This window comes from Triturus cristatus, chromosome 5_2 (genome assembly GCF_964204655.1).
Source record: "Triturus cristatus chromosome 5_2, aTriCri1.1, whole genome shotgun sequence".
In the NCBI taxonomy this organism is placed as follows: domain Eukaryota; kingdom Metazoa; phylum Chordata; class Amphibia; order Caudata; family Salamandridae; genus Triturus; species Triturus cristatus.
The window spans coordinates 905520730-905547423 of NC_140588.1; the positions used below are offsets into that span (position 1 = coordinate 905520730).

Below are 26694 nucleotides of genomic sequence, written 5' to 3' on the forward strand. Positions count from 1 at the left end.
TTTTTACTTCTTGAATGTGATAGGATTTGGGGATAGGTTTCATTTAGCTTTGGGTGGGGTGTTGATGTCTTTATCTATTGTGTGTGTATGTAAATAGTTAGGGTAGATAGTTTTTGTTAGGAGCACTCATTGTCCAGGACCTGTAATTCACCTTCAACACTGTCTTGCACTGCACACTACGCACACACAACACCGAGATCAGAGACAAGGCTCATGACTGGACCACCTCCTTCCTCTCCGGCAAAACCCAGGCCATCTGCCTCCACCCTTCCTGCTCCGAATCCACATTAATCATCAGCGGCTTACCCCAGGGCTCATCCCTCACACAACATTGTTCAACATGTACATGTCACCGCTTGCACACGTTACCCGACTGCACAACCTCAACATCCTCTCCTACGACAACGACAGCCAGCTGATCTTCTCCCTCACCATGGCCACCCTCACTTACACAACCAAACACCATGTAGGACTGTAAGCCGTTGCCGAGTGGATGAAGAACTGCCAACTGGTGATAAACTCGGACACAACAGAAATGCTCATCCTCGGATCCACCCCCTCCACCTGGGACAACTCCTGGTGTGCGGCCGCACTGGGAACAGATCCATCACCAACCAACCACGCACTCAACATGGGGTTCATCATCAACTCTACTCTTTCCATGACAAAGCAGGTAAACGCCGTCTTGTCCTCCTGCTTCAACACCCTCCAGATGCTTGGCAAGTTCTACAGGTGGCTTCCCACCGAAACATGGGGAACAGTCACACAGGCACTCATCAGCAGCAAGTTGGAATACGGAAACACCCTCTATGCAGGAGCCTCGGCCAAACTCTAGAAACGACTTAAACGCATTCAAAACGCCTCTGCATACCTGGTCCTTGACATCCCGCGCTGAAAGCACATCACACCCCACCTGGGAGACCTGTACTGGCTCACCACCAACAAGTGGATCACCTTCACGCTCCGAAACCACGCACACAAGCCACTCCACAACACCGGACCTGCATACCTCAACAGACGACTCAGCTTCTGCACCCCAAACTGGCAGGTCCGCTCCGCTGACATCGCACTCGCCACAGTCCCCTGCATCTGAAGAGCGACCTCCTGTGGAAGATCGTTATGCCACCTCGCCGCTAAGAACTGGAACACTCTCCCCACCCTCCTACGGCAGACCCAGGACATGCTAACCTTAATAAGACTCCTCAAAACCGGGATTTTCAAGCAGTGGCAGACGCCCCTTCCCCCACTCCTTGAGACACTCACAGGTTAGTCGTGCACTTTAAAGATGTTGTGATTGAAATAATTGATTGATTGCTTTTGCACATACACGGTCATCTCACTGCCTATCCGTGTCAGGTGACACATGTACATTGATTGCATTTCCCTTGCTGTACCTTCTTGTGTATTCACAGCCCCTTACTTATTGCATTAGTTAAATACTTGATTGGTCATGGAAACACGCATCTGTGTGATTTTAGGGAATTTATTTACAATACAAGGGTTAGACCGGACCAGAAGTAGCCCATACGACACAGGATTGGATGGATGCTCGTTAGAGTGGCAGGCAGAGTCCATTGGGAGTGACAGAGCCAGGGGAAGAGGCGGAGTTTGCAGTGCCATTGTCAAGGAAAAGAAGATTTGCTGCAGGACCATGTGTGGGTCCGAGCTGAGTGTTGGTGGACGTCGGAAGACAGTGGAAGGTGAAGGTCAGTGGAATGATGTTATGAAGAATCCAATGGTGAGACAGGCCTTTGTACGTCACTGGTAGGTGTACTGCGCCTTACCAGTGTGTCAGTTTCATCCTCAGGTTCGTCCTCTGATGTTTCATGTGTCTCACATGTGGGTGGTGGTATGGTAGGAGCAGCACTGTGAGGCACAGACACATTAGGGTGCGGAGCTGAGGATGTGGATGCGCCAGCAGCAGCATATGTTGGCGCAAGACCATGGGGAGGCGCAGATGTGACATGATGTAGCAGGGCCTGGCATATCCATGCAGGATTGCACTGGCGTTCAGCCGTGGCAGCCATCTGTTGGAGTTCCCTCCGCTCCCTGGCCTCCATTACACTACAGACACTACTGGAGCCACCCTGCTGGGACAGTGTGTCAGCTCTCCGGATCATGACCCCAGCAATGTCATCCAGGGTGCGTTGGATAGCATTGAGGGGTATGTGGATGTCTGACATCCTCTGCATGTTGTCGTGGATGCGAATCAGACACCCACGTAGGTCATCAAATTTGGCTGCCAGGCTTTCCAACCCCACCCGCACATAGTCATGTGTCTCACGCTGGACATCAAGCAACATGCGGTGAAAGGCCACATATGAGTTAACAGTTGTGAGGCAGCTGTGGTGGGAGGTGCTTGCTGCTGGGTGGTTTGTGCAGGGGGTGGGCTTGGCGCAATGCTGCTGGGTGGCCCTGCTCCTGGAGTTGATGTGGCAAAGGAATCCAGGATACGTTGAAATTCATCCACATTGATAGTGGGGGTTTCAGACAAGTCATCGTGGCGGAGTGGGTCGTCCTGCTGTCCAGGAGGTGTTGTCTCTCCCTCTGCAATGTTCATGGGAGATACAGTTTAACAGTGGTATTCATGTATGGGCATGCATTATTTGACTTAACAAGCAGACTGAGGGAGACTGTACATTATAGATATTTTGTACAATATGCATGTTATTTTCTGGATGGTGATTATTTCAGAGACATCACAGATGTGAGGGTGTACTTGTACATTGTAATATCATGAGTTACCTATGTGAGAAATGTGCCTTGACAGTATCTACACACAAATGCTACCTGTTGTGTCCTGGTTTGTGTTATGTGACTAATCCAGTCCGGAACATCTATTAGGCAATGTTGATGTACTCAGATTGGTATGTGTATACACTGCATTGTGTGATGGTGGCACATGCTGCTTTTGTTTAGCTGCCCCTTGTCCCATTCATGAAATGGGCCTTTGACTTCTGTGTATATACAATGCAGACATGTGGAAAGCTGCGTGGATTGTGTGTCCTTGTCAGAGTTGTGACACTTGTGCATAGTAGGTCATCAAGTGTCTTGGTCACATCAGGGGTTGTGTGTACATAAGGTTGTGTCAGGGTGTGACATGCTCCCTTGAGGATGTGTTCCACACTCCGCCACATCATTGAGGTGTCCTGCAGCATGTAAATCTCTTTGTCCTGCAGGCACGCTACTAATCATGCCCTATCACTTGCCTTGTCAGTGTGGCTCAAGGAGTTGCAGCTTTGCAGGTGCTTGCACATGTGCATGTGTTTTGTGTGCAATTAGTTATGTGTGAGGAGGGCCCACTTTTGGCACATTGGCAATGGTAACCTACTTGGGGGCATATTATCAGGGACGGCCTTAAAATTATAGCCGCTTTAGCGGCAGGAAACTTCCACTACAAGCGGCGATGATGTGCTTGATAATATGCCGCATAGAATTCCAATAGAAGCACATGTTCTGGTGTGAACATAGGCCTCTATTGGAATTCTCTGCACATTATCACCGCTTTAGCAGCAGTTTCCTGCCGCTGAAGCGGCGATAATTTTAAGACCGTCCTTGATTATATGCACCGTGTTTTTTCTACACAGCTGCACTGTGTAGGACACATGTGCATCTAAGTCGCTTTGGCTCCTTGTGATTTGTGTTGTGTGCATTGCGTCTGTCATGTTTAATCTTGCATGGTTTGCTTCCTGCACTTCTTTTGGATTACCCTTTCAAAGTATGGTGCAGCTTGTATAGCAATTGTTGTTGCTGTCTGAGCAGACAGTGTCCACACACATTTCCCACAAATTTGGGCCCACATGTGGAGTGTGTGTGGCAGTGGTGGGCCGTTTTGTGCATCATACCAGGCGGTGACCTTCTGTACTCTGCATAAGCGATTTGATTTAAGAGGGGGGGACTTCCTACTCCATGCAGCGATCACAGCGGATATTCGTGCGCATTGTAAAGGGGAACAAGCAGAACCTGAGGTTTCTTTAGGGTGCCAATACATATTGACAGCAGCTGTAAAGTTTAAGGCAGTCACATGCCTGTACATGCGCATGAATCTTGAGAAGCTGCCCCCTTTGGACATACTTATTTGAAATGGGAGGTAGATGTAGGGAGAGAGATACCGGAAAGGGCTTGTGCTGAGATTGTAGAGTAAGCGTGGAGGTGCACCAGGCACGCGCGCTTTCAATGGCTTCTTTTTAATGTTTTACATCGCCTTACCTCACACCGGCAAAGAGTCAATGCATGTTTCAACACTGACTCAAGGGTTCGGGGAGAGGGGGCAAACTTCCCTCACATGATTTGGGGGTGACCACTTTGGGCAACTTATTGGACCGTAGTGATGGCACTACTGAAGGTGTTGACGAACAGGGAGGTAGATCTGGTGTTGGGGGCTTGTAGCCTGCATTGCTTCCCACACACAGCTCAAAGTGGGATCGCAGCAAGTTTATGGATAGGGGATTATTAGTGGCCATATTACGATGCACTGGAAGGCAAGTGGGGCCACGAGTTTAGATCAATGGATGTGAGAGTTCACCAAATGGGCAGAGTGTGATGGGATAGTTAGGCTACTACTGGTCAAGGGTACGGTGAGCAAGGGATCACTTGAGGCGGCTAGGGCATGGGAACATTTATTTGAACTACTGGTAGACCAAGACAGTGAGAGCGATGTCAACACTGAGCCAGGTGAGCTGGTACCAGGGTAGAGCCTTTATAGCAAGTAGATGTAACCATTCGACACCATTGTAGACATGCATGATGGGTGAATCTAAAGCGGCAGCCTGTATATTGGGTTTTTAGTATTTACCTTCTGGATACCACAGATTACGCACTGCTAATGGATATTAAAGAGTACAGAGCAACATGGGTTGTGACATGCCTTGAGGGAGTGTGAAATTGACTTTAGGATGGATTTATTTGTGGTAATGATGTTTGTTTATATGGCCTGTGTTGAATATTGGTTGTTATTCCCCTTATTACATGGTTCTTCATCTTAAAGGTAGTAGAGGAGAAATGTCAAAGTAACGAGCCAAGGATCCTATGTTCGGACACTTGTACATCATAGTGAAGGGAGAGGGACTAGGTTGGTGCTATTGGTAGATTTCAAGATCTAGCTTTCTCAGACCTAATGATTTTTTGAATTTGCAAGAGGAAATAGTACATGCCAGGTGTTGATGTGGGGCGGAGGAGGGTGGTGGGTAGTATGGACAGAGATATGTGTGAATGCAGGTAAGTAGACTTAGGATGACTGAATGGATTTCATGGTGCGCCCTGCATCGCATTTTGCAAAGGAGGGCACACAACTTAATCTGTATTTTTGTTGTGACATTGCATGTGTTGTCGGTATACAGAGTCACTCGTTACTTTCTCATCTTGCTGTACGCAGTACTGCATAGCATGTACAGGCAAGGGGGGCATTTTTGTAGAACATGCATGAGGTTGTCACAATGTCCTCCTTGCCTCATTACCACACATATCCAAATCATCTGCACAAGGCCGCATCTCCCATGTGCCAAAATGAGTATGCAGTGTGAATGTGACTGATCACGTGCACGAGTAAGCATGCCAGCGACAAGCTTGGCACACCTGCAACATTGCACATGTGTCTGGCTCATGTGCAAGGTTGTGTGTGGCCCTCCAAGTCACCCTTGTTGGCCACGCACATCCTTGCACACGAGTCACATGTGCAATGTTGCAGGTGTGCTAGGCTTGTTGTTGGCATGCTTACTCGTGCACGGGATCAGTCACATTCACACTGCATACTCATTTTGGCACATGGGAGTTGCGGCCTTGTGAAGATGATTTGGATATGGGTTTTGATGGTGCAAGGGGTGCATTTTGGCAGCATGCTGCGTCTCTATGTGATGTGGCATTTTGCTGTGTGATGTAGCACTTATTTTGTGGTCTGATGTTGTACCTGGACTGTGTTTTTCTTACTTTTCAGTGCACATTTCAATGTCAGTGTGTCCGGCAAAGTGTGTCTAGCAATGTTTATTGTGGATCAGATGATGTGTGTCCATGCCAACATACACAGGGCAATCTGGGACCTGAACCACAGTAATTGTGGGTGTGCAATGCTATTCTTGTACATGTGTGCCATTGTGCCCATCCACCCCCCGTCCACCTACTCCATAGTTTGTACTCACCCTGTGGTTGTGTCTGCTCACAGTCAGTAGTGACCCGACCCGGCACTCCAACCACCGTTTCCTCGGTGATGACTTGCGCCACCATTGCCTCCTGCTCATCCAGCTCCAGCAGGGGCCCAGGACTACCACCTCCAGTCGTCATAGCTGCCTTCCGGTTGGCTGCTATCTTCCCTTTGGTGTTCTTCTTGCTGTCATTCCAGCGCTTCTTTACCTCCTCCACTGTCCTCCTCTTGCTCTCTCCCACAGCATTGACCTTGGCTGTGATGTCCTCCCAGATTTCTTTTTTCCTGGACAATGGCACTGCCCTCCTGATGAACAGCTCCTGCTGATGTTCAGCCACCAGACAATACAGGACCTGATTTTCTTGGTGGCTGAACCTGGGGTTCCTCCTCTTGGCCTTCCCCTGGCTCTCTCTCTGCTCCTCCTGGCTGGCTGGGGGGTTTGCTGTTGACTCCGCACTTGTCCCAGCTTCCTCCATGTCTCTGCTCTCTTCTGTGTTCTCTATTTTGTTTTTCTTTTTTTCTGTCCTGCTTGGGGGCCTTTTATAGTGTATTTTCCCGCTTGCAGCATGCAAAATGCAGGCCTGTTAGCAATTGTAGGGTAGATTTTGGAGATAATTGGCCCATCGCGCGACCTTTCTTCTGTTAGCGTGTGTTTTTTTATCGCCGGCGCTCAGATTTTCTCGCCATCCATTGGCGCTGGAACTGCTAGCTATCGCCGGGTAGCGGCGCATTGCTAATACGTCGCTACCGCGGCGATAAAAACAGGACTTCGCCCTCGATAAAATGATCGCAATTTGTTGATGATATGCTCCCACATTAGGTGTTTGATTAAAAACGACTACTACTCTGTTCCTTTGCCTTAAATCAAGCAGGATGAACTTTAAGAAAGAACATTGTCACTTTACTGACTCTGTATACTGCAAATGAGATTCAGGGCCTTATTACGAGTTTGGCGGTCCATAGGGCTGCCGAACCCATGGTGACAGTCCGACCAGCACCACACTGTGGGCTCACCCGCAGTATTATGAGTGTTCCGGTACTACCACCATAGGACTGCAGCGACCGCCAGGGATCAAGGATCCCATGGCGACTGCACAGCGGTCAGGAGCACTAATATGCTGGTGGTGCCGCTGCGGCACAACCAAGCATATTAGGATTTGCCTGTCGGTGATTCCCACCATATAAAGGGTGCATGCAGGGAGCACGTTTAGTGCCCCCTGGTTTGTCACCCCCAGTTCCTGTACAGTGTGGCATGTGCAGGAAGGTGCAATCGGCGCTCTGAGTACAGCGGTCGGCATGTCAGGCTCTTCAAGAAGCCTGACAGACCGCCGCCTTAGACCGCCACAGTACCACCTGCCAGACCAGGATTTAACTCCTAATATAGAGGGCGGCTTTGGCGGTCCTGCACCGCCAAAGTCGTAATAAGGCCCTCAGTCTTACCTGATGGCTGCTATATTACTGAAAACGAAAAAAAGAACTGGTGAGGCTATGATTCTGCGTTATTGATGTAGGAGAGATCAAGCAATCATGGAGATACGATAGAGATATGTCCAATCATCTCAAAGATGCTGTTTCTGTAATAATTGGAAAGAATCAGTGGTCCACACCATCTGTTGCTGCTGGGAATTTTACATAGAACGGTTAAAATTTAGTTCCATCCTTCAGATGCTTGAAAATAAGATCTTGTGCCTCAGCAGTGAGAGAATGTTTTAACCCAACAGACATGAAATTAGCAACCAATTTTATATAATTCTTTACGGCTGTGTTAGATAAGTCAGAGAAGCTGTATAAGAAAAATTCAGAAAGTTGAGTGCAATCATAAAATTGGCTAATCCTGGAGTTTATGTTTGTAATACGCTAGTTTTAACCCTAGGATGCATTTTAAATGGTTCTGTCATCCATGCAAAGTCATGTGTTATGTATCCCCTTAGGGCACTTGGTGGGCATGTGGAACAAACGTGTGCCAAGGGTGTTGTCTCTGGAACTGAAAAGCTTAAGGACAACTGTGAATGGAGGAAAATCAATTTTAAATGGTAAACCCAGCCAGAAGTAATAAATGATGGAATAGATGCCTAACAATGCAAACATTCAGCCCCAGTCACAAGGATCTGGGTTCAGTCCATCATCCTTTTCCTAACCACGCCACCCCAGTTTAAACCCAGCCATATGCAAATCAGTCTTGACCCTGCTCCTCATGGGTACAGTTCAGCTCGACTGCCAAGCTAGGTCCTCCCTGGACCAGAAACACGCATCCTGGGACTGGTTTCGGTGCATCACCCCTCATCAGCCAGCCTAGCTTGAACCCAGTGGCGCAGTGAGAACAGGACCCATGTCTTGGCATATCCTTCCCACTTAGGGCGACAAAAGCAAAAATAACAAATTATGGAATGCATGCTGAACAAATGCAACAATTCACCTCCAGCCACAAAGATATGGGTTTAATCCATCATTGTTTTGCTCACCTTGCCACCCCAGTTTGTCACTTTTACAATTACGATTTTCTGCAGAAAGTCAGGTTCAATGGGAGGAAGGTGCCTATTGAGAGGGATACTGGAATTTTCAGGGCGATGGTTGAGAGGCAGTATCTCAAGCCCAAAGTGATTCAGGGGCGTAACACTGGCCCCCACAGTGCAGGGTGCCCCCAAGCTCCAGAGGGCCCCCTCAGCACAGTACTCCGGCCGGAGAGCTTCTGATTGAGCTCAGAGGGGGCCCCTCCACGTACCTTGCTGGGGGGCCCTTCAAGTTTCGTTACGCCACTGAAGTGATGTGTTTCTCCCTGGTGCATAGGAGGCAGGTTTGGTAGTCAGTGATGAAGGCATGGGGTACTCGCTTGCCTGAAGTGAAGTAGAGATCAATGGAAAGGCTCCATTGAAAATGTAAGGGTGAGAGAGAAGCAAGGTGCTGGTTGTCTCTTGGACATTGATTTGATTGCCTCTGTCTTAGTGCCAAGACCAGAAGAATGTATGCCTTGGACAGTGCCAGTTGTGTTTACCAGAGCAGAGGCTGCGCAGCAGTACAAGGTAGTTTATAGGAAAGAGCAGGATGGGAATGCACAGGCTGTGGAGGCCATCACTTCCACTCCAGATGGAAAGGAATAAGCAGACTAAGTGCAGGAGTCTGAGCTGCTTCCATAGCTTCACAGTTTGCTCACTTCTGGGGGACCTACCCAGGATAAATTCCTTAAGGCACAAGAGGAGTACCCTCAGCTTGTAGACTTTGCAAGGAAGCCCAGGACCAGATCTGGAAAGGAGGAGTCAGGAAACACTATGTTGCCTGGGAGAATGGCTTACTTTATAGTGAAGTATACAAAAAATGATGGATGAAACGTTGAATTAATCTCAGTCATGTGTAACTACTCTGACCACATTACAGTCCATAGTTATTTTGCACACTATGCCACCTCAGTTTGGACCCATACATATGCAAATCAGACTTGACCGTGCATTAATGTGAATTGTCCAGGTCAAACTGTCAGGCCAGGTCTTCCCTGACAACAACACAAGCAACTTATGACTTGTTTTGCCCTTAGGGCATGACATGAGTAATTATCAGTGGCTGAGATTAATTCAATCATATTCCATCCATCACTTTTTTGTATACTTCAGTAAGTCACCCTAAGTGGCACGGATATGACCATACATGGGTATCGGGCACACTGTGGCACTGGAACCAAGCTATACCTGTCTGATGAGCACTAATAAGAGCAAAACTGGTCCTGGGTTGCTTGTGTTCAGGGAGGACCTGGCCTGCCAGTTAAAGCTGCACTGTTTTCAAAGAAGCAGGTCACGTCTGATTTGCATATGTCCGGGTCCAAACTGAGGTGGCATGGTGGGTGAAATAACGATGGACAGGAATGTGGGCCGAGTAATTATCAGTGACCGAGATTAAATCAAGCATTCCGTCCATCACTTTGAGATGTTTAAGAGATGAAAAAGAACCATGGAAGTCAGCTAATGAAAGATTTGTGTTGACAGATTCAATGCCACTGCAGATGACAAGGTACATGCACAGACCATCACATTAGGGGAAGTGTTTAGTAATTGGCTGCTTTGTGTGTGTTACCCCCCACTGCACAACATACACAAGAAATGTTGCAGCTTCGATACTTTTGACAAAGGGCTAGTATTTATTCTTTGCACCTTTAATAACACCATTGTGCACACATGTCTTTACTTTGTGACTGATAAAAAAACCATAAATCCAGCAATTGTTACCGTGACAACAAAGCGAAATAAACGGAGGTTTAAGAGTGAATAGGACTGTTTCTTTAGAACAGGGCAAGGCATCCAAATTGCAAGTATTTCCTAAAGAAAACAGTCATAAATCAGCAATTAAAAAGTCAATGTTCTAGCAAAGTGGAGGTATCAAAGGCTACAAGATACTTGTTGCATCTGCAGTCTAACAACAAGTATTGGCAAAGCCAGTGGGTCTCGCCTTTGGAACCTATTGCCTTTTAGCGATGCTGTATAGCTTTGGGGGAAACACAAAATGCTCTTTCCCACTACTGTGCAGCATCAGCAACCAAATTATTTTTAAAAAACCAAAAAGGTGTGCTAACGTGTCCTCTGCTGGTGGTCGTGTCATTCTGCTGGCACATCCATGCATGATGACATATGCTTCCCTTTGCATCAATAAGTGAGCATGTGGCTGAATGAAATAGACGCCAATTGCTTTGGGATTTTACCGATCTGAGGGCCTGATTCATGAAGGTAACTTACACTTTTGAGTACGTTTTCACTTTTGAGTAAGTTTACTACTTCTTGTTATACACAGATTGCACTTTTGTAGTAACTTACACTTTTGCAGTAAACGCAACCTAACGTAACGTAACATAACATATCGTTACACAACATAACATGGCATGACATGACATAACATAACACTACACATGTCCAACTGCTGAATCTGTTTTACCCTCTAATAGATAATAGTAGAGGTAGGGAATTAAAATGAAACCCCATAGGAAATAATAGTACATTAAATTAGTTATTTAAAATAGTTAGAATATATATACATATAAATAATGTTCAAATATATAAATATAGTACATATATATTATTGTATTGTAAAATATTTAATACTCTATTTTTTATTTGAAACGTAAAATATAATATTATTTTGAGTAGAAATAATTACATTGATTGTAATTAATTCTATACATCACTTTTAATAATTGTTAATGCACATAAAAATATTTTTTTCTTCAGGAGAAAATAAAGTATTTCATTTGAACTTCAGAAAAAACATTTTAATTTAATTTAATATATTTTCATCAAATCAAATCAAATCAAAAATGACTTTATTCGATTGCTTTGTAAGACAATCATACAAGTACATAATAACAATAGACCTTTAAAAGTTATAAAAGATTTTTAAAAAGGAGAAAAGTAAACACAGTTAGAGGTCGTCATACTAAAAAGACATACTAAAATCTGTGATTACAAAACAATTGTTTTCCTGTACATAAGTACTTTCTTTAAAAACATACATATCCTCCAGGCTCTGTGAATATCATCCAGTAATTGCAGCGCGAGAAAGGCTGGACGACATTGTCTCAAACCCATCTCCCTCATTATTGGGACAAGCCAGACTTTCCTCAAGTTATGATAAAATTTACAAAATAAAAGAACATGCATAGTTGATTGCTCTGAACAATTGTCACACGGGCATGGGCCTAAGGTTCGTGACCAATCATTTATACATGGAAAACTCACGAGCCTATGATAGATACGGGTTAGTAGTAATCTATCATAGCCACCTGGTACAAACAACAAGTTTGACTGAATATTAAAAGAAGATAAAATCAATTGATTATGCTGAACAGAAGGTTTAGTACACTCCTTAGCTAATCTTATGGTATCTAAAAGAATCATTCCTTGTTTTTTTAATTCCTTTCTAGAAATCGTGTGCATTGTACCCGGAGACTTGTAATACTCTGGGTGGCCAAGATCTGACATAAAGTTTTTAATATATCTCAGCCACGGGATCAGCAACACTCCTTCAAGTTTCATACTGTCAGCTAAAATGTCCTGATTTTGCTTAGTCTCTGCTTTGGACCATATTCTGTGCCACAGCAGAATAGGCTCCATTTTTATCAAATCTGAAATGAATGGAAGTCCCAGCTCTGCGTGGCAAACGTATGCCGATGTACTACTAGGTACAGCTAAAATATATCGCAGGAAGATGTTTTCCACTGTCTGGAGTAACTGCGTATCCACAAAACCCCATACCGCCGCTCCGTACATGGCTGGTGAGACACACTTTACTTTATAAATCTGCAATATCTCCTGTGGTGGTCTCCTTCCCAATTTCTTTGCAAAATTGGCTAGTGCTATTGTTGATCTTGCCAGTATAGGTTTTTTAGCCATAATTGTACGCCACCAGCGGTCACAGCGATCAAACAGTATTCCCAGATAAGCAAAGCTAGGTGTATGCTCTATTTTCTGGCCCTCCAGGTACATATCCCTACATTTTTGGCTCCCAGGGCCACATCTCATAATGTATGTCTTTGAGGTATTGACCTTGAGATTCAATTGGCCCATAAACTTGATAAAACTATTTAGAACCCTCTGTAAACCTATTTGGGTGCGTGACATTAAAACTGCATTAGCTGCATATAGAGGTGCAGGTAAAGGGCATGCCGCTATTTGTGGGAAATCACAGTTATCCATAATTAAGGCATCGCAAAGGCCATTAATATAAAGATTAAAAAGAAAAGGGGCCAGGACACACCCTTGCCTAACTCCCTTTTTAATGGGAAATGAGTCTGTTCGATCTCCTCCAATCCCAAAACTTACCCGCGCCCTTGCGCCACTGTATAGGCGTCTCAGAAAGAGGACAATTTGCACATCTACCCCAAGGCGTTTGAGTATCTCCCACAATTCCTCATGCCTTACAGAGTCGAAAGCAGCTGTTAAGTCGACAAAGGCTAAGAAGAGTCTGCCTTTCTTTACTCGCATATATTTCTCCATTAGAATAGATAGGTTTAGACTCTGTTCTACTGTACCTAATCCAGCCCTGAAACCATATTGTATATCAGACAGAATATTATTTTCCTCGACCCAGTCATTCAAGCGTTCTAACAATATACGACCGGCCACTTTTGTCAGGGCATCTAGTAGATAAATGGGCCTATAACACTTTGGGTCCTCGCGATCACCCTTTTTGAAAATGGGGATAATAGTTGATTCCACCCATGTTTGTGTGTAGGACCTGAGTGATAATTGGCCCCCACAAGTCAACATTGAATTTGAAAAGATCTATGGGGACGCCATCTGGGCCTGGCGCCTTCCCCCTCAAACTTGCAGAAAGTGCACGAATCACCTCCTCCAGAGTAAACCTGAGGTCAGCATACATAGACTCAGGGTTACTAATAGTTTCCTCATAAGCAGCCACATTATTTCTAACGGAGGTTTCATCTATGTTATACACCCCCGAAAAATACTCAATCCATTCATTTTCAGCAATAGCAATCTTTACTGATGGCCCCTCCCCCGCGCTCAGGAAGGGTGCTTTTATCACCCTCCAGAACGCCGAGCTATCACCCCGCAGAGATGCTTGTTGCAGCAATTCCCATGTCTCATTTCTAACTGTAACTTTACGTACTCTAAGGGCGGTTCTATAGTCTCTTCTGGCCATCCTTATGTTGTCTACATTTTTAAGAATCCTGTGTAGTTCCCTTATTTTAATTTGGAATAAGCCTGGGAACACTTTTTGTCAAACCAACCTTGGCAGTTCTTTTTTTTCTTCAGCGGGACAGATAGAGAAATTCTAACTGCCTCAGAGATAGACGCAAAGGCGGAGAGAATACCAACTGGGGAGGCGGTCTCGTCCAAACATGTATTAATGGCTGGTCTACACTTGCCTATCACTTTACTAGTAATAACTGTAGGATCCACTTTTGACCATCGCAGGTTGTAACCATTTATCTTATGAAGCGAGATTTCCGAGAGAATCTGGTCTGATTGATCATGCCTACTAAATGTATTAATTGGTGACAAGACTGAAAGACACGACGGGAAATGGTCGCTCAAGGAGTTGTCATCCACATGGAGATTTTTCAATCTATGAGCATGGCTATTTGATATTAAGATATAATCTATTGTAGAGTGGAATCCCCTCCCATTAAAGGTGGTGGGCATGGGTATGGGTTTATTGATTAAATCATTTACAAAACCCATATTCATACTAAAAATCTAATTATTATACAGATCACCTAGAGGGTATGACAAACATGCGTGTTACACGACCCCTCCTCTGATGTGACACCGCAAATTTTGTCTCCTTCAGTTGAGCACAACACACAATTAAAGTTCATTAATTGAAGTTTTATTTCTGAATTAATTTAATAGTGTTGTAACATTTTTTTTCTATTTTACTTGCATTTTTTTTCTACATTTAAATGCATTTTTTAAATTCTCCCTTTACTTCACCAAAAGGTGACTCTGCAGATGAGGAGGAGATCTCAGTATGGTAAAGGTTATGGAAATTATTTAAAAGAATGACTTGTCCTCAAAAATAAATATTTTTAAATAAATGTGCATTAAATGTGACTGTAAATTAATTTTATGGATTTACTTCAGATGTAGAACAAAACAGAAAAATGGTACAGCACAATTAATTTTCAGTTAAAACTAATTATTGGAAATATATTAAGATATATTAAAATTATTTTTCTGAAGTTTAAATTTAAAAAGTTCTAACCCGACGAAAAAAGTTATTTTTTATTGTGCCTTAATAATTATTTAGAGCGATGTACAGAATTAATTGAAATAATGAAATTATTTTCCGTAAAATGTTATGTTGCATTACTTTCTATGGGAGGGTGTTGAAGCACCAGTGGTTAACCATGTGTAGTGCGGGACTTAATACAAAAGTGTAAGTTACTATAAAAGTGTAATGCTGGACTTAATACAAAAGTGTAAGTTACTATAAAAGTGTAAGTTACACATGTAAGTTACTACAAAAGTATAATTTACACATGTAAATTACTACAAAAGCGTAAACTACTACAAAAGTGTAAATTACATGTCCATATTACAACAAAAGTGTAAGCTAAACGTGAAAGTTACTACAAATTGTAGGTTACTTCAAAAGTGTAGTTTGCGCACAGCGCTTTGTAGTAAGTTTTATAGTACTACTGTAGTTGTGAATAAAGCCCTGAGGATGTGGATACCACATGGATCGGTAAATAAAAAAGGACCCTAAGGGCAGAGGGGCAATGGAAGAGGAGGAAGTGAGGGGAGCAGGAGGGTAGGGTAGGGTAGGGGAAAGCGGCACATTAGGGAGCTGACAATGAGGGTGTGGGGCGAGAAGCGCACTATTTAGAGAAAACAAAGGGGGCAGTGGGTGAGAAGCACAAGCGAGAGCAACACGGGGCAGTGAGAAGCAAATGAGGATGAACGCAATACTGGGAGCAAATGCCCAAATGGGGGGAAGAGCAACACAGAGAGCAGGGGGTGGTGGGGAAGTCCATGGGAGAAAGCAGAACACGTGTGAGAGCAACGCGCAGCACAGGGTGGGCTTAGAGGGGGAAGAAAACTAGGGGGAAAGCTTGAAAACGTGCGCACCCTCATGGAGTGCTCAATCAAAAAGAAAAGAGTTCCCTAACTGTGAGCAGCATAAGGATAGCAGTCAGCCAAACGGCGTGATGGGAAAAAGGCGGTGCTGCCTGGGACGGACAAGCATAAGATGGAGATACTGAAATAAGGGAAAACATTGAATAAGGAGCAAGCAAATAAGAGAGTCAATGAAGCCAACGAACAGTAGCCAATAGGCAGGCAGCAAGCCGCTGTAAGGTCTTGTAAGTCCACACAACAGGTCTTTCACACCCAGTCAGCACAAGACCTAAACAGAACTATGGCATACCCCCACACCGAAACCACAGAAAACACATGGAAGTCAATGACTCAACGGGGTTGACCCACACCCACACGCTGGCTGTATTACATCTTATAGTCATTTTTGAAATAATTGATATGAGGTATAGTTCTCTTTTCACAGACCTGAAATTGTGCATTACAACATGTATAACCCGGGCTGCGGCACTGGCTGGGACGGAAGAGGGTATTTCCTTTTAAATTGATATTCCAATAAGATTTTACTGCACTGGTGTACTCCAAGGAAACATTTTGCCAGGTCAAACGTGGTGGATTTCTACCCAGAATTTCCTGTGAAAACTGGTGTTGTAACTCGTCTGATTTGCTCGGTAATGAAGGATTTCAAAATCCAGAAATTCACTGCTATGCCGCAGCAAAAGTGGGTAGAACTTGTAACCCATCTATAATTCCATATGTTAATATTATGTGCTGCTGTAATTCGATGTTATGCCAATAATATAGTTATGAGTTTATTTCCTATAACACTGCTTTGTAAAGCGCCCTGGCGCCCTCCTAGACCATGTCCACGCTCTAAAATATATTAATAAAGTATATAATAGTAAGTCACGACAAAGTACTCGGCTATAACGCGCGAATGTTGTAACATCAGACGCCTAACATAAACTGCTGTGGATTATCCTGCAGCGTTGATTGCTTTACATAAGAATAATGGAATGATTGTGCGAACATGACTGGGAGTTCCCCTCCCACATCCCGCCCAGGTCCTCCCTCTCATGGTGGCTTCTTAGGTCGCAGCACAGGACGCCTCGCATCTTATTCTGGTGAAGAGCTCAGCCGGGACGGTGCCTGGGCCAACCATGGATAAACCCTGCGTTTTACCGGTTCTGGCCGCCTTGGCCCTCTGCCTGGTGCCTTTCTGTTCGGCCCTGCCCAATGGGGCGCCCCCCTCTGCGTGCGCAAGCATGATGCCCATGCATAAGGGTGTCGTGCCTCAGGGGAGCAGAGCCCCCTACACTATGAAAATAACGAAGCCTTACCAGATCGGCCAACCTGTGTCAGGTAACACTTTTTTTATTTCTACCTATTCGACTTACGTTAGCGGTAGTTCAATCAGATGTAGAGCGCTGCTACATCACCCGTCAGGGCTTCTAGGCGCTGTAGTTCAGCTGGAGAGGATGATAGACAGGGGCAAATCTTGGCCATTGGTTACAATCCCGGCATGGCTGACTCGCCGTTCATGCTTCTGAGGCGAGCAGAAGGAGGACACACCCTAACTCGGTATTGGTAACATGTTACTGCTGGTTGTTGAAGGGGGGGGGGAGAGAGTTTTTATTTTTAGTGGGATGGGCAGTAGAAGATTTAGAACAAAAAGATTTAAAAACAGATCGTTGGTGACACATTATGTATTTTGCAATATGTGTTTTCATCAGGTGGCCGAGCAAGTGTACGTGTTTTTCAAACCACAAAGCGGCATCAGAAGGGCTAATAGCGCAACCTCGTTCTTTTTGTATTTTCATACTGCTATTGCAGATGGTTGCTCTGGTGTAAACGTAGCTCCAAGAAGCAGCGCACGGCATTTTGGGGAACTTTTTAAACACAGAAATAGCATCTCTTACATGAGGCTCTGATCATAGAACAGTATGCGGCCGGATTAGGGGTGGGGGTAGGTTTGGCCCTGCTAAAGTATTAACACGATGGGGAGCGAATGAAGCCACATTTTTTAAACTAAGGGGTACATTTACTGAAGAGCTGTGTGGGAAGTTGCCGGGTGCACCATTATAAAGGCCAGGGAACTCAACCCTATGACATGGGTAAAAAAGTAAGAGCCGTACCCAACTTACCGGGCATCACACCACCCACTGCCCCTGTGAGGTTTTCTAAATGCCACTTCCGGTGCTACGCACTCACCATCACACAGATACAAGTGTGACCCTGTGGACGATTCCAGGCCACCTCACACTGTAAGGATGGACTAGACGAGCCAGTTCAGTGCGTTTTTTAAGTATATGGAACTGGTAACACTTTGCTGGTCTTAAAAACAGACAGGCATCCCCACCATGTGGTAGAGTGTCATAATGAAGAGCCGGTGTTTATACATAGGTGCCAGTGCCAAGCACCAGCTAACACTGGCACAAATTAAGCGCTGATAACAGGGCAGATTTCCCAATATTCTACATGTCCCTTCATGCACACAACACAGCACAAAAAGCAGTGTCCATTTATCATGCACTGTGAAGCCCCACTAACACAGTGCAAAATTGCATTGTACCCCATCGGCACCTGAGCAAACCTTAGCAGATCTAGGAGGGCACGCCTGCAGATTCATGGTAGGGGCGAAGCCAGAGCCGAGCCCGGTGCCCGACTTGCCTCTACGAGCCACAGCAGGAGCCGAGCCTGCTTGTAATATATATCCACTCTCACGATGCGTCATCCCTTTCTGGCTTGTCCATCTCTTTCCTCCTCTTTCTTTCTCTATCTCTACCCTTCCTCTCTGTTTCCTCCTCTCACTCACTACTTTCAGGCTGCACTTTCTCCTTGATCCCTTTTATTATTCCTCCTCCGTCTCTCCTGTTATCTTTCTCTTCTTCCCTCTGTCATTTTCTTTTTCTTTTGGTTCCTATTTTTCACTTTATCACATATCCTCTTGCCCCCTCTCTCGCCCTATCTTCTCCTTCTTTCTGTGTTTCTTTCTCAGTTTCTCTCCCCATCATCCAAACTATGGGGCATATTATCAAGCACGGCGTTAACATTATCGCCGCTTTAGCGGCAGAAAACTGCCGCTAAAGCGGCGATAATGGGCTTGATAATATGCCGCAGAGAATTCCAATAGAAGCTCATGTTGACACCAGAACATGGGCTTCTATGGGAATTCTCAAGCGCGTATTATCAAGCCCATTATCGCCGCTTTAGCGGCAGTTTTCTGCCGCTAAAGCGGCGATAATGTTAACGCCGATTCTTGATAATATGCCCCATAGTTATCAGACTCTGAACCTGCGCATTTTCATTGTGTTGAGCCAGAGACAGAGCTCAGAAGGGCCAGTGCCTGCTGGTCGGTGTACAGTTTAAAGGAGCGTGGTCTGAATCTCTGCTGGCTCCGCATTTCATCATTGTGAAAAGTGCTAAAGACCGAGAGCCATCAGGCCAGTTCTCTTCATCAACGCGCCAACAATAACTGGCTATGGGATTGATTTAATTTTGGAAAATTACTCCTACACCCAGAAAGAGGTGCCGCCCACCAAATTTGTAAATGTTCGCCAATCCGGCAGACATTTCAAACTTTGAAGGGAAACTTTGTTGTCACAAACGAGGAGCCATACGTCAAAGTTTCAATTTGTTTTTTTATTTTCAAAGCGAAAATCCTAAAGTGAGATTTTATTTTTGAAAATGAAACAGTGTCTCCATCACCCTGGGAGTTTCCTCCCACAGTGAGGGGGGCATTGAGCACTTCAATGCTACTCACCGTCAGATTTACTCATCATAGGGGCATATTATCAAGCTAACATGGGTTTCAATTGGAATTCCAGAGAGCATATTATCAAGCCCATTATCGGCATTTTAGCGGCAGTTTTCTGCCGCTAAAGCGGCGATAATTTTATCGCCTGGCTTGATAATATGCCCCTAAATTAGGCAGGTGGAGATACAGCCAGACGTTTCACTTCTATGCAGAGTCGACACACAAATATTGACTATTAAAGTAACACATTTCTGATCTAATCTAGATGTGCTGTGTTTCATTCAAGGCACTGAGATCGATGGAAATGTATTCCTTCCTAATTAGACAAGCATTGGCATAGCCAATAGGTCTCTTTGGGACCTTATAAGTGTTTAGTTATCCAGCACAATATCCTTGGTGCAACAACATAAAGTGTTGTATGGCTAAACACTTATAAGGTCCCAAAGGTGAGACCTATTGGCTATGCCAATGCTTGTCTTGAGTGAGTGGCTCGTGCAGGTATGCTACTGTGAGGTAGAGATGCTGCAAGTGCTTTTACAGGAGCCCCTGTGACATTGCGCCTCTTCAAAATGTATCTTGGGTCTGGTGTAATACTTCTAGCCCCTATTCCCGTCTTCCCGCACTCAATGCATCCTTAAATGTCCCATGTACAGCCGGGGTTGACACTCCTATTACCTCTGCCTTCCAGTGACACTTTACCTGTTATGGGTGGTGGTGGTGGGGGGAATGGTGGGGGGCGTGGTGGTGGGTGTGGTGGTGGTGGTGGTGGGTGTGGTGGTGGTGGTGGTGGATGTGGTGGTGTGGACGTGGTGGTGGTGGTGGTGATGGTGGTGGATGTGGTGGACATGGTTGTGGTGGACGTGGTGGTAGTGGACTTGGTGGTGGTGGACGTGGTGGTGGTGGACGTGGTGGTGGTGGACGTGGTGGTGGTGGTGGACGTGGTGGTGGTGGTGGATGTGGTGGACGTGGTTGTCGTGGACGTGGTGGTAGTGGACGTGGTGGTGGTGGACATGGTGGTGGTGGACGTGGTGGTGGTGGTGGACGTCGATTGGGTAGGAGGGTGCTGGCAAAATGCGGAAGGAGAGGAGGATCTCGAAAGGGGCACATGGGAGAGCAGAAAGAGGCCGAATAATAGAAACAAAAAACGGCGAGTAGATAAAACACGAAACAGATTTAACGGGCTGGTCCCTTCTTATAGCGCATGTGAATGTTCCTTAGCACCCCGTGTTTAGTAAACAGGGGGACCATGGGAGATTAATTGATTAATCACGCATGATGATCGCTCTGTATAGCCCAGTACTGCATTTAAAATTTAAAGCACAATGCTCCATTAATAATAAAACAAAAACACGTTGTGCCTGCAGTGAGAGTGGCTCATGTAATGTAACTGGGTGTCTTGTAAAGGTCTCTACTACTCTTGAGTTCAGTTTGCGCCGTATGAATTTGCTAAACAAACAGCCAGCAGACCTTGTAGAGCAAGAGTCTATTATATCCGTTCATGTAGCACACACACATTTGCAGAGTGCGTTGCGACCCCTAGATATCCCAGCGCTGGTTTTTCGACATAGACTATGAAGTATGCTCTGTCAGAGGTTGTTAGTTCTTGCATAACCTGGTTTTAAGGCATTTTCAGAAGGACAATTCATTGCCCACTGTCTGCATGGTCTGGGGAAGAGAGTTCCAGAGTTTGGCTATATTGAAGCTAAATGATCGTCCTCCACTTCTTCCCCTTCTACTAGAGGGAACACAAGCAAATTGCGCGTTGGAGTATCCGGTGGGCTCTCTTGGGGGTGTAAGGGGCAATGAGCAGCTGAGAGATGGGACGGCCTTGAGTTAGAAGAGCTCCATGTGCTATGCACAGAGCCTTGAATTTGATCCTTTGGGCAAACGGGAGCCAGTAGAGACATGCCAGGGCTTGCTGGACTGAGCTGTGTCTGGGAATATTTAGCAAGGTGTGTGCCTCTGTGTTCTGCACAACTTGCATTTACCTGATGACTGCTTTGGGCACACCCAGGTAGAGCGAGTTCCCGTAGTCCAGGGGGCAGAGGATCAGTGCTTGGATTACTAGCCTCCTCAGGAGCTGGGGGAGCAGGTGAAGTACTTTATGTTGCATTCGGAGGATACCCTAACAAGAGGCAGAAAGTTTAGTAGCCTGGGTTTCCATCAACAAAGTTTTGTCCAACCATACCCCCAAACTTTTTATAAGGATTTGCCGGCAGGCCCAGGCAGATCCGCCAACCCAGGGACTGTTGGGGGGGTTTGGATTGTTCTCTAGGTTTATACGTTCGGTCATGTTTCCATTTCGCTTGAGGCATGGCTTGTCCATCCAGCTTACTACTGCCTTCAGACATGGTCCCAGAGTGGGGCCTGCGGAGCCCGGTCTTACAAAATGTATTACCGTTTTGGGACATAAACAAGGAACCCTTGTGACTGCAAATCATAGGTTGGTGTATTAGTGGAGGAGACGAGACAGGAAAGCAGGAAAGTTATAGTGAGGAAATCATAGAACTAAAGTGTGAATTTCAAAATGCTGCAATGATGGGTGCAAAATGGACTTCTCACAACCATCATTATTAAGTACTGATTTTGGCAAGTAAACAGAGGAGCAAAAAGGGCTCTTTTTTAATGAACAGCTGGGCCGTCTGAACAGAACTGCCTTGCAGAACGGGTTTAAATTAACAAATTAATAAACATGAATGCAATAAAACTTGATGTTTTTCAAATATTTACCTGCACCGCTTCTTAGAAAAGCAGCGACTCAGCTTTTTATCCTTCGAGTGGGTGGGGGAGAGGGGGTATTCAAGTGGGTTTTATATATTTTTTTGTGCTTTCACTAATATTTACCTACCCTCAAATGCAGTGTTTGCTCACTCTGCCTTAACCTGAATCCTGTTCAAAGCACTTGCCTTCATTTTGCACCAGTGCGGGCTCATAGTGGCCACCGGCCTGGAAATCCAACAGTGCACTTCTCCACAAACACTCTGCGGTAAACTGTGTTCAGGGGCCTCCATAGTTCCTGCCTCTGTAACACCGCTAGATTCGTTCGACAGCTCTGGCACGTAGCCTATCCCTAGCTTCTTACAAGGTGGGGTGTGCCGATAAGAGTTGCCGACTCCACCCAACCCTTTGATTTAGAGAAGGGTGGGAGCTCATGGCTCCACTCACTGATGGGCCTGTAGCTCCTAACAGCGCAGAACTTCAGTCCTAGGAGCCTGGAGCGAACTTTACTTCCTTTTCATCCGACCAGGAGATCATGCCTTTGCTGGGCTGATCAGAGGTGTAGCTAGAGCTTGTGGCGCCCGGGGCTATCCCTCAGATTGCCGCCCCTGGGGGCGGGGGGTTGCTGGGGAAAAAGGATGGCAAGCACTTGAAAGAGGACCGAGAGACACTTAGTATCGCCGCTAATAGTTACCTCAATCATGCAAGTTACATGCACATACATGCACATACATGACACTGTCCAAGGCTACACAGTTGAATACACCGGTGACTGGCAGTACAAAAGAGAACACACAGACTGCATGATCTATCTGGGGACTCAGAAAAACCGCATGTGACATCCATCAGAGAGCTGCGTGAACAACTACCTGGTAATCCCCTCAGCACAATGCAAACATGCACATACATGACACTGTTCAGGGATCCATCATCTACAGCTGACATTAAATGACCATTCATCATGGTCCTCCCATTAAAGCAGTGCACTTTGTGATCTGCATGGTACATGTTCTTTTCAGCAGGCACATTAACCCTCTGCGCTACCTTTCCAGGAGTCAACCCTTCCACTAGACACAACTCGGATCTCTCTCTAGGAAGAACATTAATCACCGAAGTTATCCTTACATTTTTATTGTTTCTGAAAATTGCTGGAGGCCAGGAAGGAGGCAGCAAGTTTATTTTAAACCATAATATACTTGCAAACACTACGCACCCACCCGAAATAGGTACCCAGTGTGGTCACACCGTTCGCACTGCCCTAACCTGCTCAAGGTTCATGTGACCTCAGTGACAGTCACAGTGAGTGGATCACTGTTGCTCTAGGGTGTGCTGCTTCATAGGCCTGCCCGCAAGACTGGAGATGAACTTCAGTATGGATTGTGGTGGACAGGCCTTCAAGGTTAGCTCACAATTGACACCACTAGGTTACACCTGCTTGTGCTAAGACATCAAGCCTTCTAAGGTCTAGTGGGGCCTTCTAAGGTCTAGCATGGGAATATGCTCCCTCAGTAGAGTGGTCTGGTGGACTGGTCATGAAGGCTGAACCCAGTTCCCCATTCACAGTTTCGACAGCTCTGGCCATAGTGCCACATCCTCTCCTCCACTGAACACCATACTACCCCACTGAGAGAAACTCGCACTGCCTTCAGCTACAACCTAATTGTGCCAGCTAGAAACACTTGGATGTGGCTCAATTCAAATTATGCACTTGATAAGAGTAATATGCTGCCTAAAAAGTAAAAGCAAACACTCATAGGGAATGTAAGATTAAGTAAAGCATGTGAAAAGTAAGCAGAAACAACATGGTTACCGTAACGATCTCTCACTCACTATTCAGAAATCAGCGAGTGGTTTTACCTGAAAAGTTAAGGACATGGGCCCTGAAGGGAACCATTTCAATGTCCATTGCTTATATCCTTAATAAACGTAAGCAGTATGGTTTAAAAAGACCACATCCATAAACACAGAGCCATGGTACACATTTTGTTTTCCAATCCACCCATCAACGAGGTATTGCAGTCCCTCCAGGAATGGTACACTTCCCCACCTGGGGACAACAATGCTGTTCAAAGAAAGACGAGAAAACAAAAGTAGCGCTCCACTGGCAAACTCTGTAAAGTGAGGCTCATGTATTTGGATGTGAATAAAAAACAATCTGGCCACTTTGCAACCACTCTGTCTTGCTTTATTTAGTTATGTATTTATTTTTCATATTTAAAACCTAGTTCTCTCCATCCGGTTGCACTTTGGAATAGAAAAATGTCAGAAAAAGGGCATTTCCCGCAAGAGTGTTTTTCTTTTTTGGATCCATTTCACAGGGAAGCAACTAAATGAAAGAAGGAAAGATAGGTTGTGAACCGTTTCTTCAAGTTACGGTTTTTAGTAAGTGAGGAGCAAGACAGAAAGAGAGGGAATAATAGGAAGAGAGGGGGGGGACAGCTGCCAGCACGAAAAAGAAGAGGACATTGCCCGAGTCCTATTCCTTCTCTGCCCGTCCCCGAATGTCCACGAAAGCAAGCCGAGCCTTATCTGAATGCCTTTGTCCGCCCCCAAAATAGTGCCGCCTGGGGCGAACCGCCCCCCCCCCCCCCCTCTAGCTACGCCACTGGGGCTGATGATCTCAGAGGCGTCAGGCCCTGTATGTTCATCAGCCCAGCACATGTTGATTAAAGGTTGACCTGGCACCACGTACGTGTGCTGTGCACCTGGTTTAAATTTGCTGCAGCCCTCTACCTCCACTGCGTGTGACAAACACCGTAAACTAAGCTGGCAATCCAGTTGTCTGCATTTTATTTTAATTAACAAAATAAGACGCAAAAATGAAGGCATACAGTGGGGAGGGGCGGAGCCCTGAAGCCTGCATTGGTGGGCCGCCACTGGTCTACTCTGAGACGTGTGTGAATGTTACAAACCGGTGACAAAAGAATGCTTGCAGGCAAGAGTGCAACAATTAGGAATATGTTCTGAAACAATTGTACCCAATTCAGACACTTCACTACACAAACTCGCACACACCAGAGGCTCTATGAGAGGCAGTGCCTGGTGGACCCGCAGTTGTTTAACTGATGGGCAGACACTATCTGAAAGCAAGAGCTGTTTTATTCTTTCACTGAATTACTTTTTTGAGTTCAAATTACAAGAAAATTGTTTCAAAAAAGAATTTATCTGGAAACAAGAGCATTCGTTTTTAGCTAATGCAAACTCAATGTAGGAAGTCGTGGAAATCCCATATTTTGCTGAACCCGAATGGTAAGACTGTCTCTGTGTCCTTTCCTCGCTTGTATTCTACTAACAGGACTTTGGTAACCCTGCCCACATCAGCAGACTGGGACCTTGCTTTATCTCACTTCTCCTTGGAAAGTGAGATTAGGAGAGCACATGTCCTTGTGCCTGCACTCCAGCTGAAAGTTGAGTTAGATGTTTACGCTCCTCTTTTTTGATTTTGGAATCACAGTGGCCTTGATATCCCCTTGATAAACTCAGTAACCTCTCCTGGTGTGGATTTTATTTCTGTGGATCCTGCGGCATCATAAGCCACATTGCAGAGCTTAGTTGGAACACATTTCAATGCAATTCTAATTGAGGGTATGATAGCGGACTCTGAAAATGACTACTTTTGTTTCAATTTGTATTCAATTTGTGTTATTTCTTTCTTTTGCAAACATATGCAGTAGGCATTGAAAGCAATACAAAGTAAAACTGCAGCTGTCGAAACATAGTGTGCAAATGTTTGTAAAAAACATAAATTACCCATCACAAAAAATACATTTAAATAACATGAAATGAAAGCAGAGAATTGGCTCACCAACTCTGCCACTACAGTTTTAGGCAGATGTGCTAAAAAAAAATACTGTCACTCGCATTGAAGAGAGCCAGCGACTGAAGTAGGCTGACCCACTGTGCAATGGTGTATGCTCTCTGATGGGTGGAAACTGTGGGGCAGATTTACAAGCCCCTTGCGTCTCTTTGCACCGTTGTTGCGTCACTTTTGTGACGCAGCGGCAGCGTAAAAGTTGCGGCCGATTTACAACGTGACGCATCTAGGGAGATGCGTCACGTTGTGAAGCCCTGCGCTACATTAAACCTGCGTCAGGTTTAATGTATGCAGGGGGGGCGTTCCGTCGCAGGAAGCCCCGTAAAAGTGACGCAGTGAAATCTACAAGATTACACTGAGTCACTTTTGCGTCCATGCTGAGTCAAAACCCTGCACCTGCTTGAAGTAGGCGTAAGGAGTGACGCAGCATGTGAGGCATAGGGCGCCCCTGAGCATTGCTGGAGTTGTGTCGTGCTTGCGTCACGACTCCAGCAATGCGTGACTTTTCCGTCAACAGATGCGTCAGAATTTCTGACGCATCTGTCAATCCTTGCGCCATGGTGCGCCGTATTGTAAATACGGCGCATCCACGGTGACGCAAGGATTTGGCATGTTGGCGCTGGGAAAGTAACGCATCTCTACAGATGCGCCACTTTCTTGTAAATCTGCCCCAAAATGTGAATAGCACTTGAACAGACCCATGAATGAAGTAGGCTAACCGAGGATGCTGTCT

The 26694-nt window shown here is 45.4% G+C and overlaps 1 protein-coding gene across 1 annotated transcript in view; it reads left to right on the forward strand.

Moving 5' to 3' along the window:
• The first annotated feature begins 16756 nt into the window (after window positions 1-16756).
• The window catches only part of LOC146829403 (putative defense protein Hdd11), an 87384-nt gene continuing 77446 nt past the window's right edge, over window positions 16757-26694 (forward strand). Inside the window, exon 1 of the mRNA XM_085608077.1 lies at window positions 16757-17034. Coding sequence (XP_085464203.1) covers window positions 16833-17034 — 202 coding nt within the window. The 5' untranslated portion in view covers window positions 16757-16832. The remainder of the gene's footprint in view (window positions 17035-26694) is intronic.